The sequence below is a fragment of the Gallinula chloropus genome, assembly GCF_964237585.1.
Source record: "Gallinula chloropus genome assembly, chromosome: 9".
NCBI classification, from domain to species: domain Eukaryota; kingdom Metazoa; phylum Chordata; class Aves; order Gruiformes; family Rallidae; genus Gallinula; species Gallinula chloropus.
In genome coordinates, this window is record NC_140094.1 from 22,470,426 (window position 1) to 22,490,956 (window position 20,531).

Here is a 20,531-nt window from a genome sequence, read left to right on the forward strand (position 1 = left end):
GTGCCTGCCCCAGCGCTCTGAAGTCATTTATAGCCATAAGCCAGGGCAGTACAGCCAATTCAGCTTGCCCGCCGCTGGGCTTCAAGGGGCAGAGGGTTCTCCGTGTCCCTGCCACACACAGCAGCAATACATCAGACACAAACTTTTCCAATGGGTTTAAGAACAGAAACAGTGAAATCGACCCCAGACCCAGGAAAACCCAAAACACTTCCCACACACAAGCACGGTGAGCAATTCAACTTCATTCCCTGCAGTCACAGTTACAGCAAGCACTTACCACACCAACACCATCAGTGCCTTGTTTCACTGAGATTTCTAACACAGGCACCAACGTAACTGCAGCCTGTAAACATCAACTCAGAACTGAGCCAAGCTACTCCCCCCACACCCAAAAAAATCAATTACATAACCTAGAATTAGAAAAGAACTGAACCAAAACCCTCCCAACACACCTACCAAGTGCCAAGCTCTGAATTCCAGGTCACACTGGGTAGGTAACTGCTCTGTGCCTGAAGCAGCTCAGCCACCACAGCAGCCAGGCCACCTCCCGGCACCCTGCACGACCCCCACTGATTTCCACAGCCAACCCAACCTGTTCTAGCAGAGAATAGGCATTCTGTGACTGGCACAGCCTGTAACCCCATGGGGTTGACAAAGGAGGTGGCAAGTTACAACTGTCCTCTCAGGCTATTCCTGGAACATCAACATGGTGACACTGGGTTATTCATGTACCCATTGTCTGGACAGTCACTCAGGTGAAAGTTACTACTGTACAGGAAAAAAGAAAACACCATTTCACACAGGCAGCTGACATTTCCTTCCCAACACCAGCGTCAGAATTCTTCCTCTGCATTTGGAATATGCAGACTCTTAAATTTCTTGAGTTTTTCAATAGCAGAAGACACTGAAATCTCTCCATGAACTTTGTTGTCTCTTGTCCGCACATTGACAGCGTGATCTGCTTTCTCCTTTTCTCCAACCACTGCAAGACACACCACAAACAATATTAAATTAACTACACATCATACAACGAGTACCTACACCACACAAAGGAAGGCTAGGCAAACTCCATGCACAACATCAAAACTGAAATAACACTCAGAAAGGTAAGATGCCACCATTACCTAGGATGAAGTTATACTGGGCCAGCTGTGCATTCCTAATTTTCTTGTTTAAGGTGCAACTTTGATCTAGATCCACATCTGACATAAATCCTGCTTCAAAAAATTCACCGCAAACCTGAAAAACCAAAACAGGCACAAAAAACAACCCCTCAATATTACAGCCCATGTTCAACAACACAAATCTGTACAGTCTGTAATCTCTGATCTCTTCCCATAATCAATTCACATACAGACATGATTTTGCTCCTGTGAAGCGCTGTAAGAAGTCATTGAAATTATCTGAAGAAGGCTGCATGCACACTTAAGGGCACAGCAGGACTCCAGCTGGAAGACAATACAAGGTAGCATCTGTATCCAATATTTGCCAATCCCCTCTGACAGCTACGCTGCTGTATGTCAAAGATGTTTCCTCAGTCTGAGGAAGGAGAAAGAGGAGAAGGAACAAACCCACTTATGCTTGCATTAAAAGCAGGGGAGAGGGTAAAACCAGCCATGGTCAAATGTCATGTAGTCAGGAGCATACGTGCTGGGAAGCAGAAGCAGCGGCTCTGCCCCTGCTTTAAGCAGGTAATTCGGTAAGGAAATATCAGTTCGTATCTAAGTTGGGTCATCCAGAATTTGTTTTTCCTTTAGTAATTACTGAGGTATGTACATAATAACAGAACTCAAACCACCTGAAGTTACCTATCCCTTTCTCAGGCTTATATACATTTTAGGCTAGTTGGAAAAATTTACACTGCCCGTCTCCCTCCCTCCCTCCCAGATGTCTCCAAAATTACTACAGCACACATTCTTTGTTGTAGGGCAAGAATTTAAGGAGCTATTAAAATTCCTTGCTGCTAGAAAAAGGCAGGCCCTGCTCCCACCTGACGGGCGTACTCTTCAGAAGTAGGTCCCACTGGCACCACCATGACCTGCCGTGGAGACAGCCAGAATGGCCTGGCAAACAGGACAGGATAATAGTGAGATAAATGCACATTTATATCCAGAGTTACACTCTCCAACTGTAACTTCTTTTCTTCACAAAAATATTTGTTAGCTAGGGATGTTAGGTATTATGTTATCTTCCTCTTTTTAACTTCATATAAAATACCAAACAGACTGGTTGCAGTGAAGTGAGATAGGCAGAACTTGCATCTTCTGTTCACTTCCCAGCTGGCTTCACAACTTCCAACAGAATTTTATCCCACTCCCTCCCCAATTTTGATTTTTATTTATAGTCTTGTAGTGGAAGGTGGACAGTAAGACCAATCTGTCAGAATGTAAGAATTAACTTTCCCTTAATACTTTAAAGACATTAAAAAAAGACACATTTTGGAGTTCATTCAAGATTAAACAATACATTTTACAGATTAAAAAAGAAAAAATAATTCACCAACTAGGAACAATTCGTGTAGGTACAATATAAACATCTTCCCAGCACAAAAGCATGGATTTTAAGAACAAAGGAACAAGAATAATGCAGCACATATACATGAAATGGCCACTCTTGTTTCTGTTTGACTGTGTAATTTTCCCTGCAACACAGTGACATTTAATTTCCAATAATGAACTATGAAGTAAGAGGGTACCATTCAACCCAGACCATAACATTTAATTTATTTTCTTCTAATCTCACCTACTAATTTTGAGGAGATTCTAGGGATATTATTTTGCATTATAACATACAAGACATGGGGGAAAATCTGTATTCTCTATGACATTAAACACTTCTTAGCGTTCCTTTTGTGCCACATACCATTTTCCGCCGTAGTTTTCTGCCAGGATAGCTATCATTCTCTCCACAGATCCCAAAATAGCTCTGTGAATAATCACTGGCCTTTTCTTATCATCGCCATCCTTACTGAAAAACAGGAATTATTGGAAAAAAAAGTTCTCTTAGCTCACACACAGACAATCCTACCCACAGCTTTGATTCTACTTTTCATGGAAAAACAAAATTTAGTGTTATACTGGGGCAAAATGTACTGGTTTTAATAAAAACGTGGTTTCCTCAAGTCACCTGGGCTTTTAAACCATACTGAATAATCACCATGACTTCATCGTGCCTGTAGCCACTGGCACCGACTCCAAAGCTTGAGGAGACACTGACTCAACTGTGCATTTTACTGTTTTATACTCTTCCTCACTCTTGCTTTCCCACTGTGTCTTGCTTTGATTTTGCTGCAGATCAGCAGCATTTACTGTTAACATGAGCCATCACTACACTGAGGAAACACCTGCAAGTTCATGGCTCAGCCAGGATGTTTCTTGTCCAAACCAGGTTACTGATATATGGGCTATTCATTTGTTAGGTCAGCAACAGAGCACAGAGAGATCTCATTTTAACAGGCATTACAAGTAAGAGAAGTAACCAATTATTTTTTCATCATTCTAAGGAGGGGATTCAGCTTAACCACTCACCCAACATAAGTAAGGTTGAATCGAATGGGTAGTTGGAAGTCCAGCTGGATAGTAGCACACTGATGGTACCTGCCAATGGCATCTTTGATTTTAATATCGATCTGTGAAGCAAAACAGAAGAATTACTAAATATAGTTTACTTGCAGTGTGTCTGTATTCTTGTCCATCCCACAGTTGGATGAAAATGCTGATTCACTAACCTTAGGACCATAAAACGCTCCATCTCCTGGATTCAAATTCCATTGCTCTCCAAAGTTATTCAAGCTGTTTTGAAGTTGCTAATCATAAGGAGAGAAGAGTTAGAAAGGTACAGCTGGGCCTTTCACTACTGTAAGTCAAAGGATTTGCCTATGAAATACAAAGGAAGTAAACACCCAGCACAACTCCTACTGTGCAAGGATTTAGTAATTATGATAAATAATCCTGGAATAAGAGTAGTTCCTTGTACAAACAGTATGCTTAATTGGAAAAAAAGATGAATAAAAATCAAATCAGTTGGAGATAAATAAGGGGGTCAGTAAGAACGGAAAATTCTCATACAGAAACGTCTCATTTAACATGATTTTTTCAACAAGCATTTCCACTAAGGACAACATCTAGCATCTGATTTAAGCCATTCCAATAATCCACTTGAAAGAACTTAGTTAAATACCCACCGCTGCAAATCGAAATATTAAGGGATTGGTTTGTTTCCTTTTAAATTAATTACCTTCTCTGCATGATCCCAGATCTCTAACTCTCCTAAATAATTTTCTGGTCTTGTAGAGAGATGTAGTTGAAAGGTAAAACCAAAGACAGCATACACTGACTTCAAGAAGTCAAGACATCCCTTAATTTCTTCTTCAATCTTAAATGTAAATAAAATATGTTAGTTCAAATTCCTTACATACAAATGTAATTTGATTTATTGAATTCCTCCTCATAATTAGGCTATACGAGTCTATTAAATAAAAAAACCAAGAAACAAAAAACACATGAAAATTACATCGTCCAGATGTAGGCAATGGATGAAGGCAGAGCTGAGGTGGTGTGCCTTCAAAACACAGCAAGAAAAGTAATGTTCTTGTTAAGCCTGGACTGCTGGAGCCAAATTGCATGTGTCAGACTTGACAAGGGTACATCCATTTATTCACATAGCTCTACTAAATTCTATGGCATTACTAATAAAAAGTATTTATTCAGCATTACTATGGAAAAGATGTGCTTAACAGTTTTTTTCTTTGCAAGAGGAGATGGGAGACACAGAAGACTTTTACCTTTTGTATTTAATAGCCCAATTTATCTTTCTAAAAGGACAAGTTCTATATAGAAAATAGCACAGCTATTTGAGAAACTTGTAACAGAGCAGCTAAGTTCAACCTAAGCAATACTGCAGAAGGTCAAGAAATAAGGCATACGACTAACAAGGAAGCACCTAAACCTCCCAAAACCCCCCATCAAAAGCAGCATTATGCTACCAAGCAGAACACCAGCAGTAGACAGAGTTAAAGTATTTGGGGATTTTATTCTTGTTTAATGTTGTTTTGAAGTGGAAAGGAAGGGGAAGAGAAGGGGTGGGTGGTTTGGTTTACTGGAAGGGGAAGGTGGTGTGGCAGTTGGATTTTTGGGTTTGCTTTTTTCACCTGTTCTATTGTGCAAAAGATGTGAGCATCATCTTGTTGGAAGCGCCTTACACGAGTCAATCCACTTAAAGTCCCAGAGAGTTCATTTCGGTGAAGAACTCCAAAATCTGCAAGTCTAAGAGGCATCTCCCTCCAGGATCGCGGACGATGGGCAAACATCAAGCTAGAAGGAACACGAAAGAACCTTCCTTTTAAGCTTCTTATAGAAGACTTAACACAGAAACTAAACCAAGATTGGTACAGACAGTAAACTGCATCACAAGAGGCAGGCAAATAGGAAAAGTGCACCAATCGGAACGGATCGCTAGAGACCACCTAGAAAAGACTGTGACAGTAGCAGTCAAGACTGGCTCATCTCTACCTTCCTTTGGTACACCACATCTGATGCCTATCTTTCCAACATCATGTGCAGATGCTAGCAGCACAGACTGACATTAGCAAGCACAAACCTAGCTCACTTCATGCAGGCTTACTGAAAGATCCTCCTACAAGAACTGTATTTGGTCTCCTTTGGGACATGGTCGGGGAGCTCTCTGGACACACATTAGTTCTTACTAGTCTATTGTAAAGTTACATGATAAAAACGTATTAATACTCCCTTCATGTCCACTCAGCCTCACAAAGGCTAAACATAGTAAAATAAGTTTCTCAGTTGGAAGTACAAACCAATGTCCTGGACAGTTCATCGGTTTCAGGGCAAAAGTTTCCTTCTCGATCTCAAAAGAGAACATATTTTCACTGTAGTGCTGCCAGTGTCCTGAAGCTTCCCAGAGTTTACTGTTGAAAATGTTTGGAGACACAACTTCAGTAAAGTTACGCCTGTGATACTCCTCCTATAAAAGAAATTCAACATTTAAAAGGTGATAAAGCCTTTGAAAAGCAAGAGTGTGATTCTTTGAACTACATTCTTATGATGGCACTTCACTAGGGGCCCAAGGACTACAGCACAGGCAGGTGTTGCACGGCTGGAAAAAGCATGTCAATGCTTTGTTCTGTTTTCAAAAAGCTTAGCACTGTGTAATTGTAGGGAGAATCTGGTACGTGCTACCTACATAGGTGTTTCTCTTTCTGAGGACAGCTCAGTGCTGTCAATGGCTGATCACTTAAGATCTGACAGGCTTAGGGTAAGTGGTGGGAGCTGCATCAGCACATACTCACTCGTATGAAATCCACCAGCGTGTTATAAAGAAAGGCACCGCGGGGGAGGAAAAAGCAGCTTCCAGGACTCAAATCATGAAAGAAGAAGAGCTCTTGTTCCTGGGTAAATTAAAACCAAAGTGCTGTAACACCACTTCAGGTGTAACTGCAGAAAACAACTACTTCACATATGCTGAGATTCTGTCACCCAAAACGAAGAATTACAGCAGCAAGGTGATTTCTACAAGTCTGCAAGTTCTCTGCACCAGTATCAAATTTATCTCTAATTCCAACTCCAAGAGATTTGTGGTAGCACTGGAAATTTTATTTGACTCTGACTAGTTAATTATACATTTCCTCAAAGTACAGAGACCTTAACTAATCTTACCTTTAATAACCAAAGCAATTGGGCACATACTCATCAAACCTGAGGGCTGATGGCTGAAGCTTGTACGCCAGTCATTCTTTACTGATTTTTGTCTCAAGCATAAGGCCAGTATCGTGGCTCTGAGACATCTTGGGAGAACCTTAGCCTCTTTTTAGCATCACAGATACCAGATGCATCAACACTAGACAAGTTGGTTGTTTGATGGCAGTAATTGGTTTTTTAAAAGGCAAAGGAGCAATCAAAGAAATACTATTCAAATTTTCAAATTTTTATGACATAATAGAAACAAGCATAGAAAATTCTGGAAAGATCATTCTTCTACTTCTTCCCTTTGTCCCTGTTGCCTGTGAATTCCTCAGTGGCTCTTCCTCTCCTGAACTACCCTCAGTTGTTCATCTCTGATGATGAAGGCCCTTCACAGTGTCTTCCTTCACATCTACCAGTCAGTAGCCAGAGGTTCATGCCTAAATCCTCTTGGCCAACAATGCTGACCTTCACTCACACTTGAATTTTTCAAATAAATTCCTCCTTGCTTTCACCTGTACTGCCCATTATGCCTTTTCACATCCAGAAAGTCACTTGTTACCTCCTCTCTCAAACATCTTCCCTGTAACTCCACCTTCTCTACAAACCACAGCAGAAGCGACAACAGAAGCCTGCATGCCAATATGACCAATACTAGGTCACAATCCTTGTCTGTGTGATTGAGTATAAGTCAGAAGACTTTAGATTATCTAACCTCTTCATGTAAATCTAGTAGAGAAATGTATGAATATTCTCAACAGCTCAAGTACTGCATGTACATACACTTAACTATCACCTTATTCATGCCTATAATAATGACCAAATCATGTTATTTACACAATTTTCAATAATTTCTCTTCTCAAAAAAGAAGTGTTTTAGGTGGGATCTGAAAAGATCCTCTACTGAAGGATTTTAGACATACTTCCCTAAACTGAGGGGCTGCCCCATTACTTCTTCCCAACATTAGTTTATGATTTGTACACAAACAATAAGGTGACTTTGCAGAATTAAAATATTTTAAAATGCATCTGACACCAAGAAGCTCATATAAGCAGCTCCCATTAACACTGTCAAAACATGGGGGAAAACAACCCCCAAACTAATACTCTAAGAGTATAAATTCTATTACAGAAGTGTGAGAAGCAGACCATGAAATGGTGTACCTTTCCAATTTTCCTATGGTCCCGGTTTCTGGCTTCTTCCTGGAATTTTTCCCATTCCTTCATCATTTTGTTATCAGGGAAGGATATTCCATATATTCTTTGCAGAGTTTCCATGTCAGACTTGCCTTCCCAATACGTAGAAGAATTCTGATGCACAAAACCCACATTTAAATGTTATATAATCTCAGGGGAAGGAGAAATAAACACTAATGTATTCAAATGTTATGGATTTTTTTTTTCTTAGGAAAAAACCTCTAGGCAGTCATCCAGCATTTGTTTATAATACAAAGATACTTGCACTGCCCTGGCATACCAGTACAGAAGACATAAACGAAAATGACTGGGCAAGCCATACTTTTATTAAGTACCTTGGTACTTTCTCTTACCATGTTATGTTTTGTTATCTCACACAGTATCTTCTAAAAAAGCTGCACTTGTTATGTTCAAACCATAATGCAGTAGGGAAATATGAAACTCACTCACTCACACAGTTCAATCCCAGCTGTTTTGACAGTCTAGCACTTAATCCCCACGACTCTGAGTGCCATAAACTTCAGTTAGGAAGCCAGCAAAAGCAGCTCCTGATGAATGTTCCAATGAGGTCAGTCTAGAGAAGCTACCAAAATCGACACCTGCAAGTCACTTCAACTACATCATACCCAGAGGTATCTGCAAATGCTGCCTGTAGCTTGCCTCCGAGCAATGCCGTTTTTCAATGGCAGCACTTGCAGATCTGCCAGTGTCCACTTTACCTCCTCCACCTGAAAGATCCCATCCAGGAAGGTCAAAACACCGTTTTCTGACCCAGTAAATATCTTGGATGCAGAATAGCACGCACATACACGCTGCAAACAGATGTGACAGCTGTAACAGACTCAAACTAGGACACCTGTACTGCAAAGTGCAACGCTGGTTGGAGATCCAAGCACAGGGCTGCCACATTATCTTAGGCACCGCACACGGCTGTACTGTACATGATGGAATTAGTTCCATAGCTAAGCTAGTCACTGCTAGCTTATTTCTGCAGTGCTGTTCATTACATCTAAGCTTGCAAGAGGCTGTTAACTTTCACTGATGTACTTATTGTAGTGGTCAAAAATCAGTAAGCCTTGGAAGCAGATTAATGACGAAAACCAGTAGTTCTACTTGTGTGATGAGAACAGAGACAGAAGCAAAGAACTACTTTTTTAGAGAAACTAAACCCTACAAAGAACCCTAGCCTAACGACTTCGGAAGAAATACACACATAAATAAGTCACCTGACCCACAGTTAAGTTTTAATGCACAGGTAATTTAAGCTTACCTTAACTATTTTAAGGACCTTAATTTTTCCCGTGTGTCTCACGTGTGGACCCCTGCAGAGATCAATCAGTGGACCACATCTGTACACCAAAAGAAAAAAGTGCTTATTAGAAAACACTCCAACATTTTTAGACACAGACTCTGATGGCATACAAGTTAATGCTTGACATGTTCAAACGTGTTCAGAAGCACACGCATGTAAGACTCAGCAAATTCAGTGCATCTTAAATGTAACCATGCCTTCTACCTGCAGCAGAACAGTCACCCAGGAACTACCTGGTGCACTCGATCCGGTATGACGAGTATAACACACTCAGCAACTCATACAGTTCCTTACAGAAACTTTGTTAAAGTCAGACAGGACATGTCAAACTGCACAAGGAAAAGAACGGTTTTGCCATTTTTCAACAAACTAGTTTTATCCCTGGCAAATGAGTGAACAGGATCCTCACCCCAACTGAGCTACGCTGTACTTCTACCCATTATCCAGAATTCATAATCTTAACTGAAACCAGAGGGAAAGAGTGAAAAGTGCATTTGCCATCTGATCACAAGCTGAGACCTAATCTGTCCCAGCAGACAAAGAGATCAGATTTTACACAAGTAGCAATATTAACTGCAAACTTAAGTCCCAATTACACAAGCATTCAGAAATTAGAATTTTTTTTTAAAAAAGACAAGACTTCCCTCAGTTTAAATACACTTCACTATGGAAATGTTTGATAATCAGTTTTAACTGAATTTTGTTTACCTGTATATTGTAGTAGTTGGTGTGTTCACCTTCTCATTGAGGATACGACACTTGAACTTGTTATACTGTGTGGGGAAACATAACAAGCCAGAAACATCAAGAAAACAGGTAAAAAACTCTTTTAGAATTATGTGACTGTACATCTGCCTTATCACAAGACACAACTTAGTCACATGAACACATATGTATGCAAAAATTCAACCTCCTTTCATAAAAGTCATAAAACAAGGAGGGAATATCCCTAAGGGTGTATTAAGGATAGTGATCACTACCTGAACACCTCAAAGAATTTCTGAAAGGCAATTAAAACACAGTTCAGTAAGACTGGTAATAGTCACTGTATCCAACAGAAGACAAAAGGACAGTCTTTTTTGATTCATCTCTGAAAGCACGCCAGACTGAATGTATGCCTTGTGTGTGATATTTTTTGTCATCTCATTGAGCTTGAGGTGTTTTTGTGTAGTAAGAAATTGTTTTTATTACTGCTTGAAAATATCCTGAATGTTTGAGAGAGATACGGAGAGGAGGAGAAGGATGCCATAACTTTTCTTTATTTTACTAGACAGGTACTATTCTGATGAATCAGTCATGTGCAGTATTTTATAGAAGTTACATTTTTTGAAGACCACTGTACTGGAATCACAGCTACTCCAGAGACTTACCTTAAACATGTCTAACAGGACCTCCTTTTTGACTTCCAGCCTTTCAAAAGCCTGCTTCTCTTTTATGATATTTTTACAGCGGTTCTCTAGGAGTGGGAATTCAGTACTAGATACACCTCTAAACAAATAGACACAGGCAAAAGAAACAGATTTTAAAAATGAGATTATTGAAATAATGAAATGACTGCTTTCCAGTGGTCTCATGTGAAAAACATGAGATACCCTGTTGTGGTTTGTCACAGTATTTTCTTAGTTTCTTGCAATCAGCTGTACTTTCAGACATTAAACTCAAACACTCCAAACAACGCCACTGCAAGCACTCCTACAACAGACATGTTTAAATGTCTGGAAGATCTACAGCTCAAAGTATACATGATTTAGGAAAAAAAGAAAAAAGCTTAACCCAGCTGCAAGAGCTCATTTATCAGCTGATGCAGATTCAGCATTCTCCCTGACTACAGAAAGATAAACATGGAAAAAACAGAATTGTAAAGCTGTGCACAAGGATTAGAAAAGTAGTAAACACCTATACAAGTCATATGCATACGTGCCATTTCTACAACTGACTATGGCTCTTTAAACTCCCATGATTCTTCAAGGAAACAGTCTCCTCTATCTCCCAAGAGCTTCACAAAGTTTTACCCAAACACTACTTTTTTTTTTTCCCCCGAGAACACTGAACAACTGCAAGTCTTAAGCAGTAGGTGTCTGAACACTGCTCTTAAATTTACATATATACACACACTCATATATACTTACACAGACCTATACTATGAAGACTAACATGTCAGTTTTACATCACCCTGGACATATGATTTCACTTTTAACATGCAGAAACACAACCGAGCAAAAACAATTCTAGTCCTGAGTTTCAATACAGGATGTGAAGGTTCTCGGGCACCAAAACATTACCTGTCTTCCATGTACATGTCGTAATAAAACCCGTTCTCAATTGGTGGTCCATAGCATAAGCAGCCCCCAAAATAACCTTCCATGGCCTCTCCAAGAATATGAGCACTTGAATGCCAATAAACCTGCAAATAAAGTCAGGTGAGCCAGTTGTGGGGCCATCAGCATTGTGCAACTGCAACAAAGCAAGCAACAGAGTTGTATTTGCAGATGGGAAATGCGCTGCAGTCCGTGTTTAAACTCTGTGAGAAGTGTAACATTCTTCTCTTCTCATTTGAGGCACGCTAAGTGCTCGCTGTTATGGCAGAAGAAACAAGAAAGCCTCATCATATTTCAGGACAAAAGGTGATTATACCCCTACTGGATTCCACCACCTTAGCACTTCTTGTACCCTGCTGTACTGTCGCCACTTCAGTTACTGTTGTCCATACACAGCACATTCATTGAAAGGTCTATCAACCATGTTACACCAATGTCAGAAGAGGAGAGTCAACACCCCCATAGATCAATACCAGTTTTATGTCCTAAGCCCCTACTAATTCAGGCTGCTCTACAGCCACTGCTACAACATAAAGCCTGTACAGGCTCCTGAAATGCCTCACAACAGCTTAATCACATAAACAATTGCCAAAGTGTAGTCTAATTCTAGTCCATAAAGACAAACATAGGCTTCAGACTATCCCATAAAAAAATTACATCTTGGGTACATCACTAAAATATATTCATAGTTCAACCGACCAAGATACGCCTACTTAGGTTTCTTAAAAACAGAGCTGGGTCAAGGGTGCAGATTTAATTTATGACTCAGATCTGATATTGGACAGCTTTTAGAAGACTCTAAGAGTATCACTGTTGTTCTCAGTGTCTGATCTTCAAATGCACTGAGTCAAACCATGGAACATGTGTCTCAGAAATCAAACTATTTCAGGTTAGTGTACAAATCAAAACATTCTGTACAGTCCTGTTTGAAAATTAATCTGTTTACGTAAAAGAAAAGGACACTACGATTTTATTCACATATAAATTATAGGTACTTATCTGATTTCTTTTTGTCAATTCATTACAAATGCATTCCTTGAATAGCTATGGGGATTTTTTTGGTTTAATGCAAGAATTTAAAAGCATAACACTGCAATCAATTTCATGTCATTAGTTCCTTTAATCAAGCAGAAAGCATTGAGTGTTCACCCACAGCTTTTGCTTCTTCGTTGTCAAAGGTAAGCAGCTCCAGAGTACAATCTCCCTCCAGTGGACGATCCAGGTCCCACAGTTCACCGTTCACTTTGGCTATCACTGCATTCGAAGCCAAGGCTTGACTGAAAGACACAGGTGATGGCAAGTGACCAAAATATTTAAGCTCAGATTAGCAAAGGTGTTTATGTTTCTAAACCCTGTGAAACTCCACCCACATCTCACAACACCCTGTGGTCGCCTTAAACACTTTTCTACTTTTAAGGTATAGACCCTTAAGGTTGTAAGTCTCTTTCACCTGTTCTCAGTGCTGGTGATCTGGAGGAAAGACTGTTTTTAACAACAGTTTGTGAGTTAGCAGGTAACAGTAAAACCTTCAGATGTCTATTAATTCCTATTCATCTCACCAATCACTGTGTTTTTCCATCTAGAAGCAAGCATTATGATCCCAGCACAGAACCTCAAGCATCGCTCAGCACAGTAACTTCACCCAGCTGTTTCTTCTGCTTTATGCTGATGCTTCAATGATGCTTTCCAAATAAACCAATTTAAGGGAGTTACCCTCCACTGAACAGGACATACACACTTTATACAAGGAGAGACAAGCAACAGTAGCATTATTTATCACTGTAAAAGTACAGCTCCTCCAATGTGCAGGTTACCTCATTCCCACAGCCAGCTGGTATGGTGTAGTTTTCCAGGATTCCCCTTCAGCTATCTTTCCATCTGTCAGAATTACTTTGACAGGTTTGCTCTGGTTGGCCACTCTGAAAGCTAGCAAAGTATCATGTTCTTTTTTCAGTGCTTCATAAAGCTTCAGTCTGTCCTCTATGAAGTTTGGCTCACACTGTAGCTGTAACAAATTAAATCAGACACGTACATATCTGTGAGAGGATTCACAGTGTCCATGCATCCCGAGAGGTCCAAGCTGAGATTGGATTTCACTGTACTAGAATTTATGCAGTAAATAATTCCACACAGGATAGCCCATCCAGTATGCTGACTATTTTATAATGGCTTTCCAAATTTCCAATGCACCTTCATCAGCCTGGGCTTCAATGCCCGAGTTCTCTCTCAGGGAGCAGCCTATATTCCTGCTGCAGAATTTGCATGTGGCTGAGATGTTAGAGAAGTTTGGATTCCAACAAACCCTCACTTCTACCCGTTCACTGAAAGCTGTTTAATTATTCATGAACCATCAGCCTCTTCAGGAGCCACAGTATCCTGACCCTTATTTCCAAAAAGCACAAATTCTTGTTACATAGAAAGTGGATATCTAAAAATTTATAAGTAACTCTACTAATTACATACAAGATAAAACTCCTAGATGATTATTTTTCCTACATGCATGCTATGGCAAGCCTTCTTCCCAAAATCTGGAATTTCAAAATACAGCAAAGCATTTCAGGTTTTGGCACCTTTTCTGAATCCAGCCAAGCAGTAATTCTTCTCACTCCATTATTACCTGGTACAAAACAACCACTTACATCATTCCCATGACGGTTCACAGTTTCTTTTTCTTTTTTCTTTCCTTCTCTATTTTGATTTGCTGCAGCAGCTGGAGCTCCACTGAAGACTTTCTGCAAACAGGGACCATACAAAGTACGATGTACCACTATGCCTTTAAGACTCTTCCCAGCAGTCATTGAAATAAAAGGAACCAGAGCAGTGCAGCGTTAGACTAAAAAGGCAATTACAGCCGAGTTAGATGTGTCCTTGCTACAGTGGAAAGCCTTCCGACGGCCTATCTGCAGCGCATCCTTCTGATGCTCTGCAGAGGCAAGCTGCCCACCGAGGGAAGGCTCCTCAACGCAATCTCCCCAGTTTTACTACTGCAACCGCCACCGGCAGCATCTCCCCAGCCAGACCCCGGGGAACCACCTAGTGAGCAGTAAAGACAACTTTCGGCGGCCCCGTAAACTTACCGCAGCTCTACTACAAGGCAGGGTCTATGGGGAGAGACGGGCTTCCCTGCCCGAAGCACCCACCCCGCCGGCTGCCCCGCCCCGCGCAGGCCTAGCCCACCGCCCAGCGAAGCGGGCGCTCGTTCCCGCCAAGCCCGGCGGGTCCCGCCGCTCCCCCCGGGAGGGCCCCGGGGCCGTCCCCGTCCCGGGCGCTACCTCGCTACTGGCCGGGGGCTCCGCCGGCGCTGCCCTGGCGAGCTCAGCCGCCAGGCTGCGGCGCAGGTGCAGCAGGCGGTAGCGCAGCTTCTCATTCTCGGCCCTCAGCCGCTGCAGCTCGGGGCTGCAGGCCCCGGGGCAGCACGGCGTCGCCTGCTCCTTCAGCCGGCCGACCTCCGCCGTCAGCCAGCGCAGCTCCTGCTCCTGCCGCGACAGGCGGAGCGCCGCCACCTCCGCCGCCATCTTTCCCCGGCGCCAGCGGGGCCGCCTCCGCCCTCCTGCGGCGGGAGGCGCAGGTCGCCACCGCCCCCCGCCCGTTCCGCCCCCCGGTACCACCCCAGAGCCGCCGGCCTGGAGCCGGGCCCGCCCTCTCCGACAGAGGCTACGGCGCTGGCCTGGCCCAGGGCCGGCGGATGTGCAGAGAGCTTGCAGGAGAATGACGGTTCTCATCGTTCCTGCTCCTACCTGGGTCTGTAGCGCCTACTTGTGCCCCCCCTGCTGCGGCGAGCACAGACCTCACCTGCCCATATTGCTCCGAAGCTGATGGGCGAGTGGGAAGTGCCAATTTCCCCAACTCCAGTCCCACTTCAATTTACCCAGCAGTGTTCTTCGAGAAGCCTTCCTCTGTACCCCTCAGAAACAAGACGCTGAACAAACCTTGGATGCAGTGCAGGATCACATCACCCCTTCCCAAAATCCTGACCATGCCGTTCGTGTGGAGCATGGCAGCATGAGTCTATTGCCATCAGCTGGGGAAGAACACATCAACTCTGCTTTATGTTCCCCAAGCATCCAGTTAAGCATCTGTGGAGCTTGTTTGCTAGTACAAACACATAAAAGCAACGCTTGAATAATCCTGCTTAAGTAAATGCCTGCTTTCAAAGGACCTGCATATAACATCACCCATGTCTTGGTCCTTCAAAGGATTATTCAAATAAAATGGGTAACTGCCACGCGCCTTGTAAGTTCTGACAGGGTATGGAAGATACAGACAGCACCCACCCGAGGGTGGCCCCATGGCCTGGTCATCAGCAGGGGCTCCAGGTGGCCCACCCACACGCTGCTGAGGCCCAGCTCTCAGGTCTTGTCAGCTCTAGCACCCCACTATGGCTGGTTTATTGTCCATCAGTTGAGCACATCCACCTGCAAGCTGCCTACAGCAGAGGCACTGTATCATAATACTCTGGGATTTATTACTTTATTTAGGATACTGATGGCACTGTTATCAGCACAGTAACATAAGCACAGATTTCATTTTGAGGTCAAACTCTGAGAAATGTATTCAGGTTACATTCTCTGTATCTCATCTTTGGGCACTGGCTTACAAACCCCAAACCTGTAACTCTGGGCTCACTCTAGTGTTTATTCAAGTACAGGAAAAACTTACCGACAGAAGTTACAGTGGCCGAGAAGGCTGATTCATGAGATGCTGTGTAACGTATGTGGAGTGCCAGGCTTTATCAGGATCTTTTACCTGCTGAAATATCATGTTATTAGTATTAGTAGAACTTCTGAGAGACAAAACAACTTGGATAGAAAAAAAAGGCATGAGGTTTCACTGAGAATATGGGAAGAATAAGGGGTGGTAGTGGCAGTGTTTGTACTACCCCTATGAAGGTTCAAAAATCAAAGGGATTCATAAGAATTAGGCTAATAAAGGAGCTTTACTTTGAAAGGTTCTCTAGAAGGTGTGCTAGACCTTGCAGACAGGTCAGCTACTTTCTGTGCCCACTGTGCATTACCCTGGCTTAGCCTTTGACTGCTTGCCTTCCCCCAAGGGGGTCACCTTCCGTTTGGTGTGTGATGCCATGCAATGCATAGGTGGCTCTACCAGAGTAGATTCTGGATGATTACAGAAGCAGCACAAGAATCTCACTGCTATGATCAATAAGCCCTAACATTCTGAACTGTGACCACTGAAATGGCTTAAAGTAATACAAAATTCTGCTAGTCCACTCCAGATATGTCACAGATGAGACTTGTTGTATCAGCAAACAACCACAAGGTGACAGGCAATGCTTCCAAACAGTTCTGTGATGCCTGGCCAGTTAACGGTTTGGATAGTGACACACAGAGTAAAATTTGTAAATGATGATATGGTCAGTGGTCAGCTTCAATGCTGACCTGTAAACACGTGACGTTTCAGATACAGAAGCCTGACAGGGGGATACAGGGGTTGTATCTTAAGATCATAAGGACCAAAACCATTATAAAACTTGATTTCATAAAAGCTTTGTTTGCTGCACAAATAGCTACAGTACCCATAAGAAAACTGCAGCTAAGGCCACATGAGTGAGGCCCTGGATGCACTATCAGTTGGAATACTAGAAACAGAAAAAATAGACTAAGAAACAGGAGAAGGAGGCAGGAAGTGGCTCATCGCTTCTCTACACAGGCAATTTATGTTGACAGAAAACATGCAAACAAGACCAAAAAGTCCATGTGTTAAGCAGCATTTGCGTAAGGCAGGTTATGTAATGTGTGATCCTCAGTGAGTGATCAGCAGCGGCAGGACACCTCCACCAGGATTGCAGTAATCTCCACCGTTAAACCTGGCGCATGAAATGGATGCTAGATGGTGTTTTATTTTGCTTGGACACCACCTAAAGATCTAAACATGCAGAAATGTGTTACTCTCAACAGTGACGTATTCACCTTCACCGAACAGCTCGCATTCGGTAACTCTTTTTTTCCCTTTTGCTGGTAGGGTTCCAACACATGTACAGAAACATGCTTCCACAACGTCTAATTCCATCACAATGTAAAGCTAACACTTCGTGAAGGAACTGAGAAAGGGAGGGCATTTATACTGTGGCCTGAGTAGGGCCTCTAAGGAATACAAAATTAAAGCGTACAGAAGACACTTCGCGTCATGTCCTGTACCAGCTTGTACTGATTATTCCAGCTTGATTATCTGTCTTCTTGAATGAAATATTTTTTGCAAAAGGATATCTTTGAAGATCAGTTACAGAATTAAAAAGTAACAGTAACTAAGCAATTCTCAGTCTCATCATTACGGTTCAGAAGCTGTTAACAGTTGTAAAGGGCTAATTAGTGTAATGTAATCCTCTTAGGAGGCTATAGGCACTGAGCTAGATTTCTTTATAAATTGTATGTAGGCCTCCTTTATTCCATTAGAATGACAATAAATACAGACAGCAGTATGTATTTGCATTCTGTCCATCCACAGTATGTTTACTTTGCGTGCTGACTACTGCACAGTAAATGCAGAAGTAGAATTTTCTTTTTTTTATTTAAATATCAAAATGCTTGGAAGAGCAGCCAAATCTTGGTTTTATAACTGTGCAAAATCTACAAAAAGAGAAAATGAGAACAGGAATAAGTGGCTTTCTGGAATCCCAAGCAATCAGAGAGAGCAAATACTGGAAGAGCTGGACGTGAACAAAGTGCTGTCATATTTGGTTTACAAGAGAGTCTTTTCCTTGGAGGAATACAAAGACATTTGGTCTCAGGAGAGCTACAAGAAGAGAACTGAATATTTTTTAGATAAACTCTCTTTAAAAGGCCCAAGTGCTTTCTCTGCTTTTTGTTCCGTTTTGGAGGAGCTCTGTCCTAACTTGCTGACATGCTTTCTCCTTGGCTATGAAGGTAAGGTCACTGTCTGCTCTGAAATGCTTAAGTGTGTGTTGGTAACGTCTTGGAATCCTTTGACACTAATAGTTATTTGCTATAATTAGTGTTTACTTTCTCTCTTGCTCTAAACACGAGAGACTATGTGTTGTCTTTATGCTTCTTTGTAATAAAAGAGAAAATATCGGGAAGGAAAATTTATTAAACAAATATATGTTTTTGTTGCACTTTGAACATTTAAACTGGCAGTGAAATACTGTACATTAACATTGCTGCTACTGATGAATAAGAGTCAGGACAGGGAAAAGGATTCCTAGGTACTACTGATAACGCTTAGCTCAGAAATGTAACACTGATCTTTTCCTTTCCTTCCCTTTTCTGAAGTATTTCAAAATAGATCGAGTTCTGTAGGCACAGCGCCCGAGTAATCGACGCCTTTCACATTTTTCTTGCAAGCCAGATTAATTACTGTACCTATCTGTAAACAGCTGCACAAAAAGATTGCAGCACTAAATACCAGTGATACGACTGAAGGCAAGCAGAATGTTATCTGGACACCAGGCACTATGCAGAGTTATTTGAGAAATGCCATTTTGCCAGGCACTAGCAAAGATAAAGTGAAAAATATATGGAGGGTGTTCACAGTTACATCCTAGTGACCCATTTTTATTTTTTATGTCAGTTATATTCCAAATTTGATTCTTTCAAGTCAGCTGGAGTTTTCTCAGCAATGACTGCAGGGTTGTGCTCTAAGGTTATATATTGAATGTCTTTTTAAAGCTTAATTAAAATGGTCATGCTTTTTACCCATCTGTTCACTAACAGTTTTAAGTACCTTTGTACTACAACTATTTATAAATAAAAAGCAGCAGGTCTGAGCACTGTAAGAATTTTAATAAATTAAATTAAAAAAAATCTAAAACCATTTTGACCTTTAAAATAGCTGTAGTCTGTGTCCTCTCTTGAAAAACTGGTTACTTTTAAAATTGACAGAGATCAAATTACTTGAGAAGGCAATTTTATAGTAATTTACTTATGAATAGATGCCCATTTGTGTGTCTTTTCAAGATCAATTTAAAATATGGTTTTACAGCAGTTACAAGAAAATTGAAGGAGGTTCACAGATGTGATTTTAATACATATAGAAAGTCCTTCATGCACAACCACACTATGACAAGGCTACTTAGGGTCATTTTATGCTATCTTTTTTTTTTTAAAACAAGCATACAAATGTAAATAACATGGACTACAAATACATTGTAAAGCCAGGGCTTCGGGATTCCGCATTTGGGAACTTAGTTTTGGCTCCCTCTGAATTAGCTGCAGAGACAGTGCAAGGAGATGGTTCTTCTATAGCACTTAAACATTTCATGCAGGGGCCTGTCACAGAACAGAATCAAATCTTCCAGTGGGTAGAAGGTTTGGGGGATAGTACTGTTATAAAGGGTGATGGCCTTGGCAGTTGGGAGCAAATCAAGGACTCTGTCTCCTTGACAACATCATAGTAGATACAGAGAAAAAAGGAGAAAGCCAATGCTGCACATTTCCAAAAGAGTAAAGGATACTGTTGGAACAGCGTCCCCAATCCATTCTGTCTGTCTGTGCCTTGTGTAGGCAGGAAAATGCCTCAGGCTGCCTTAGCTCAGCCACTATTACACTCTTTCCTCCTTCCCCTCCCCCAGTAGCATACATCAAACGTGCAAAGCTAGTTTTAGAATCTGTTATTGCTAATAATAATCCACTGGATAGCAGGCAAAGAAAAACACGTGCTATATATTCGCATTAATTCATGCACACCCTGTGTTTAAATTCATGCACGCCCATGTTGCAGATTCAGTTAAATGACTTATGCATTATGGATTTGCATTATGGATTTTCATGTGTTGTGGATTTTCATAGATTGATTTTGATAAACCCTGTTATAAGGTACACAGAAAGGTATGATGAAAAAGAGCATTGTTTGTTATTTCCACTAAAATACTTTTCCACCCTGTAAGAGCTGATTGGTAGAACAAAGGAATCAAGGAAGGAATACTGTCTCGATACGTGGTGAGAGGTTGCTGTGCCTGCGCTATGTGGCTTCAAGACCCTTGCTAACAGAGCTGTTGTGTGCCATCCTGTCCACTGTACTTGTTAAAGAGAC

At 41.6% G+C, this 20,531-nt stretch overlaps 1 protein-coding gene across 1 annotated transcript; it reads right to left on the reverse strand.

Moving 5' to 3' along the window:
- Positions 1 to 159: 159 nt before the first annotated feature.
- TARS3 (threonyl-tRNA synthetase 3) lies at positions 160 to 15,046 on the reverse strand. Its single transcript, XM_084267978.1, has 19 exons — positions 14,798 to 15,046; positions 14,165 to 14,257; positions 13,340 to 13,530; positions 12,679 to 12,802; positions 11,490 to 11,611; positions 10,578 to 10,695; positions 9,916 to 9,980; positions 9,166 to 9,244; positions 7,863 to 8,009; positions 6,308 to 6,406; positions 5,816 to 5,982; positions 5,150 to 5,312; positions 4,237 to 4,374; positions 3,728 to 3,805; positions 3,528 to 3,628; positions 2,863 to 2,967; positions 1,991 to 2,063; positions 1,125 to 1,239; positions 160 to 982 (listed from the first exon to the last, which is right to left on the reverse strand). Exons 1-19 carry the CDS (start codon positions 15,038 to 15,040, stop codon positions 834 to 836), a joined length of 2,370 nt encoding a protein of 789 aa, XP_084124104.1. The 5' UTR covers positions 15,041 to 15,046; the 3' UTR covers positions 160 to 833.
- Positions 15,047 to 20,531: the final 5,485 nt, after the last annotated feature.

Bases quoted from the DNA above. Each gene is read 5' to 3' on its own strand.
- TARS3 (XM_084267978.1), bottom strand. From the start codon at position 15,040: ATGGCGGCGGAGGTGGCGGCGCTCCGCCTGTCGCGGCAGGAGCAGGAG. The intron at 12,803-13,339 runs GTAACCTGCACA...TGTGTCTTTCAG, and splicing joins CAGCTGGCTGTGGGAATGAG to TCAAGCCTTGGCTTCGAATG. The intron at 3,806-4,236 runs GTAATTAATTTA...CCTTATGATTAG, and splicing joins TCTGGGATCATGCAGAGAAG to CAACTTCAAAACAGCTTGAA.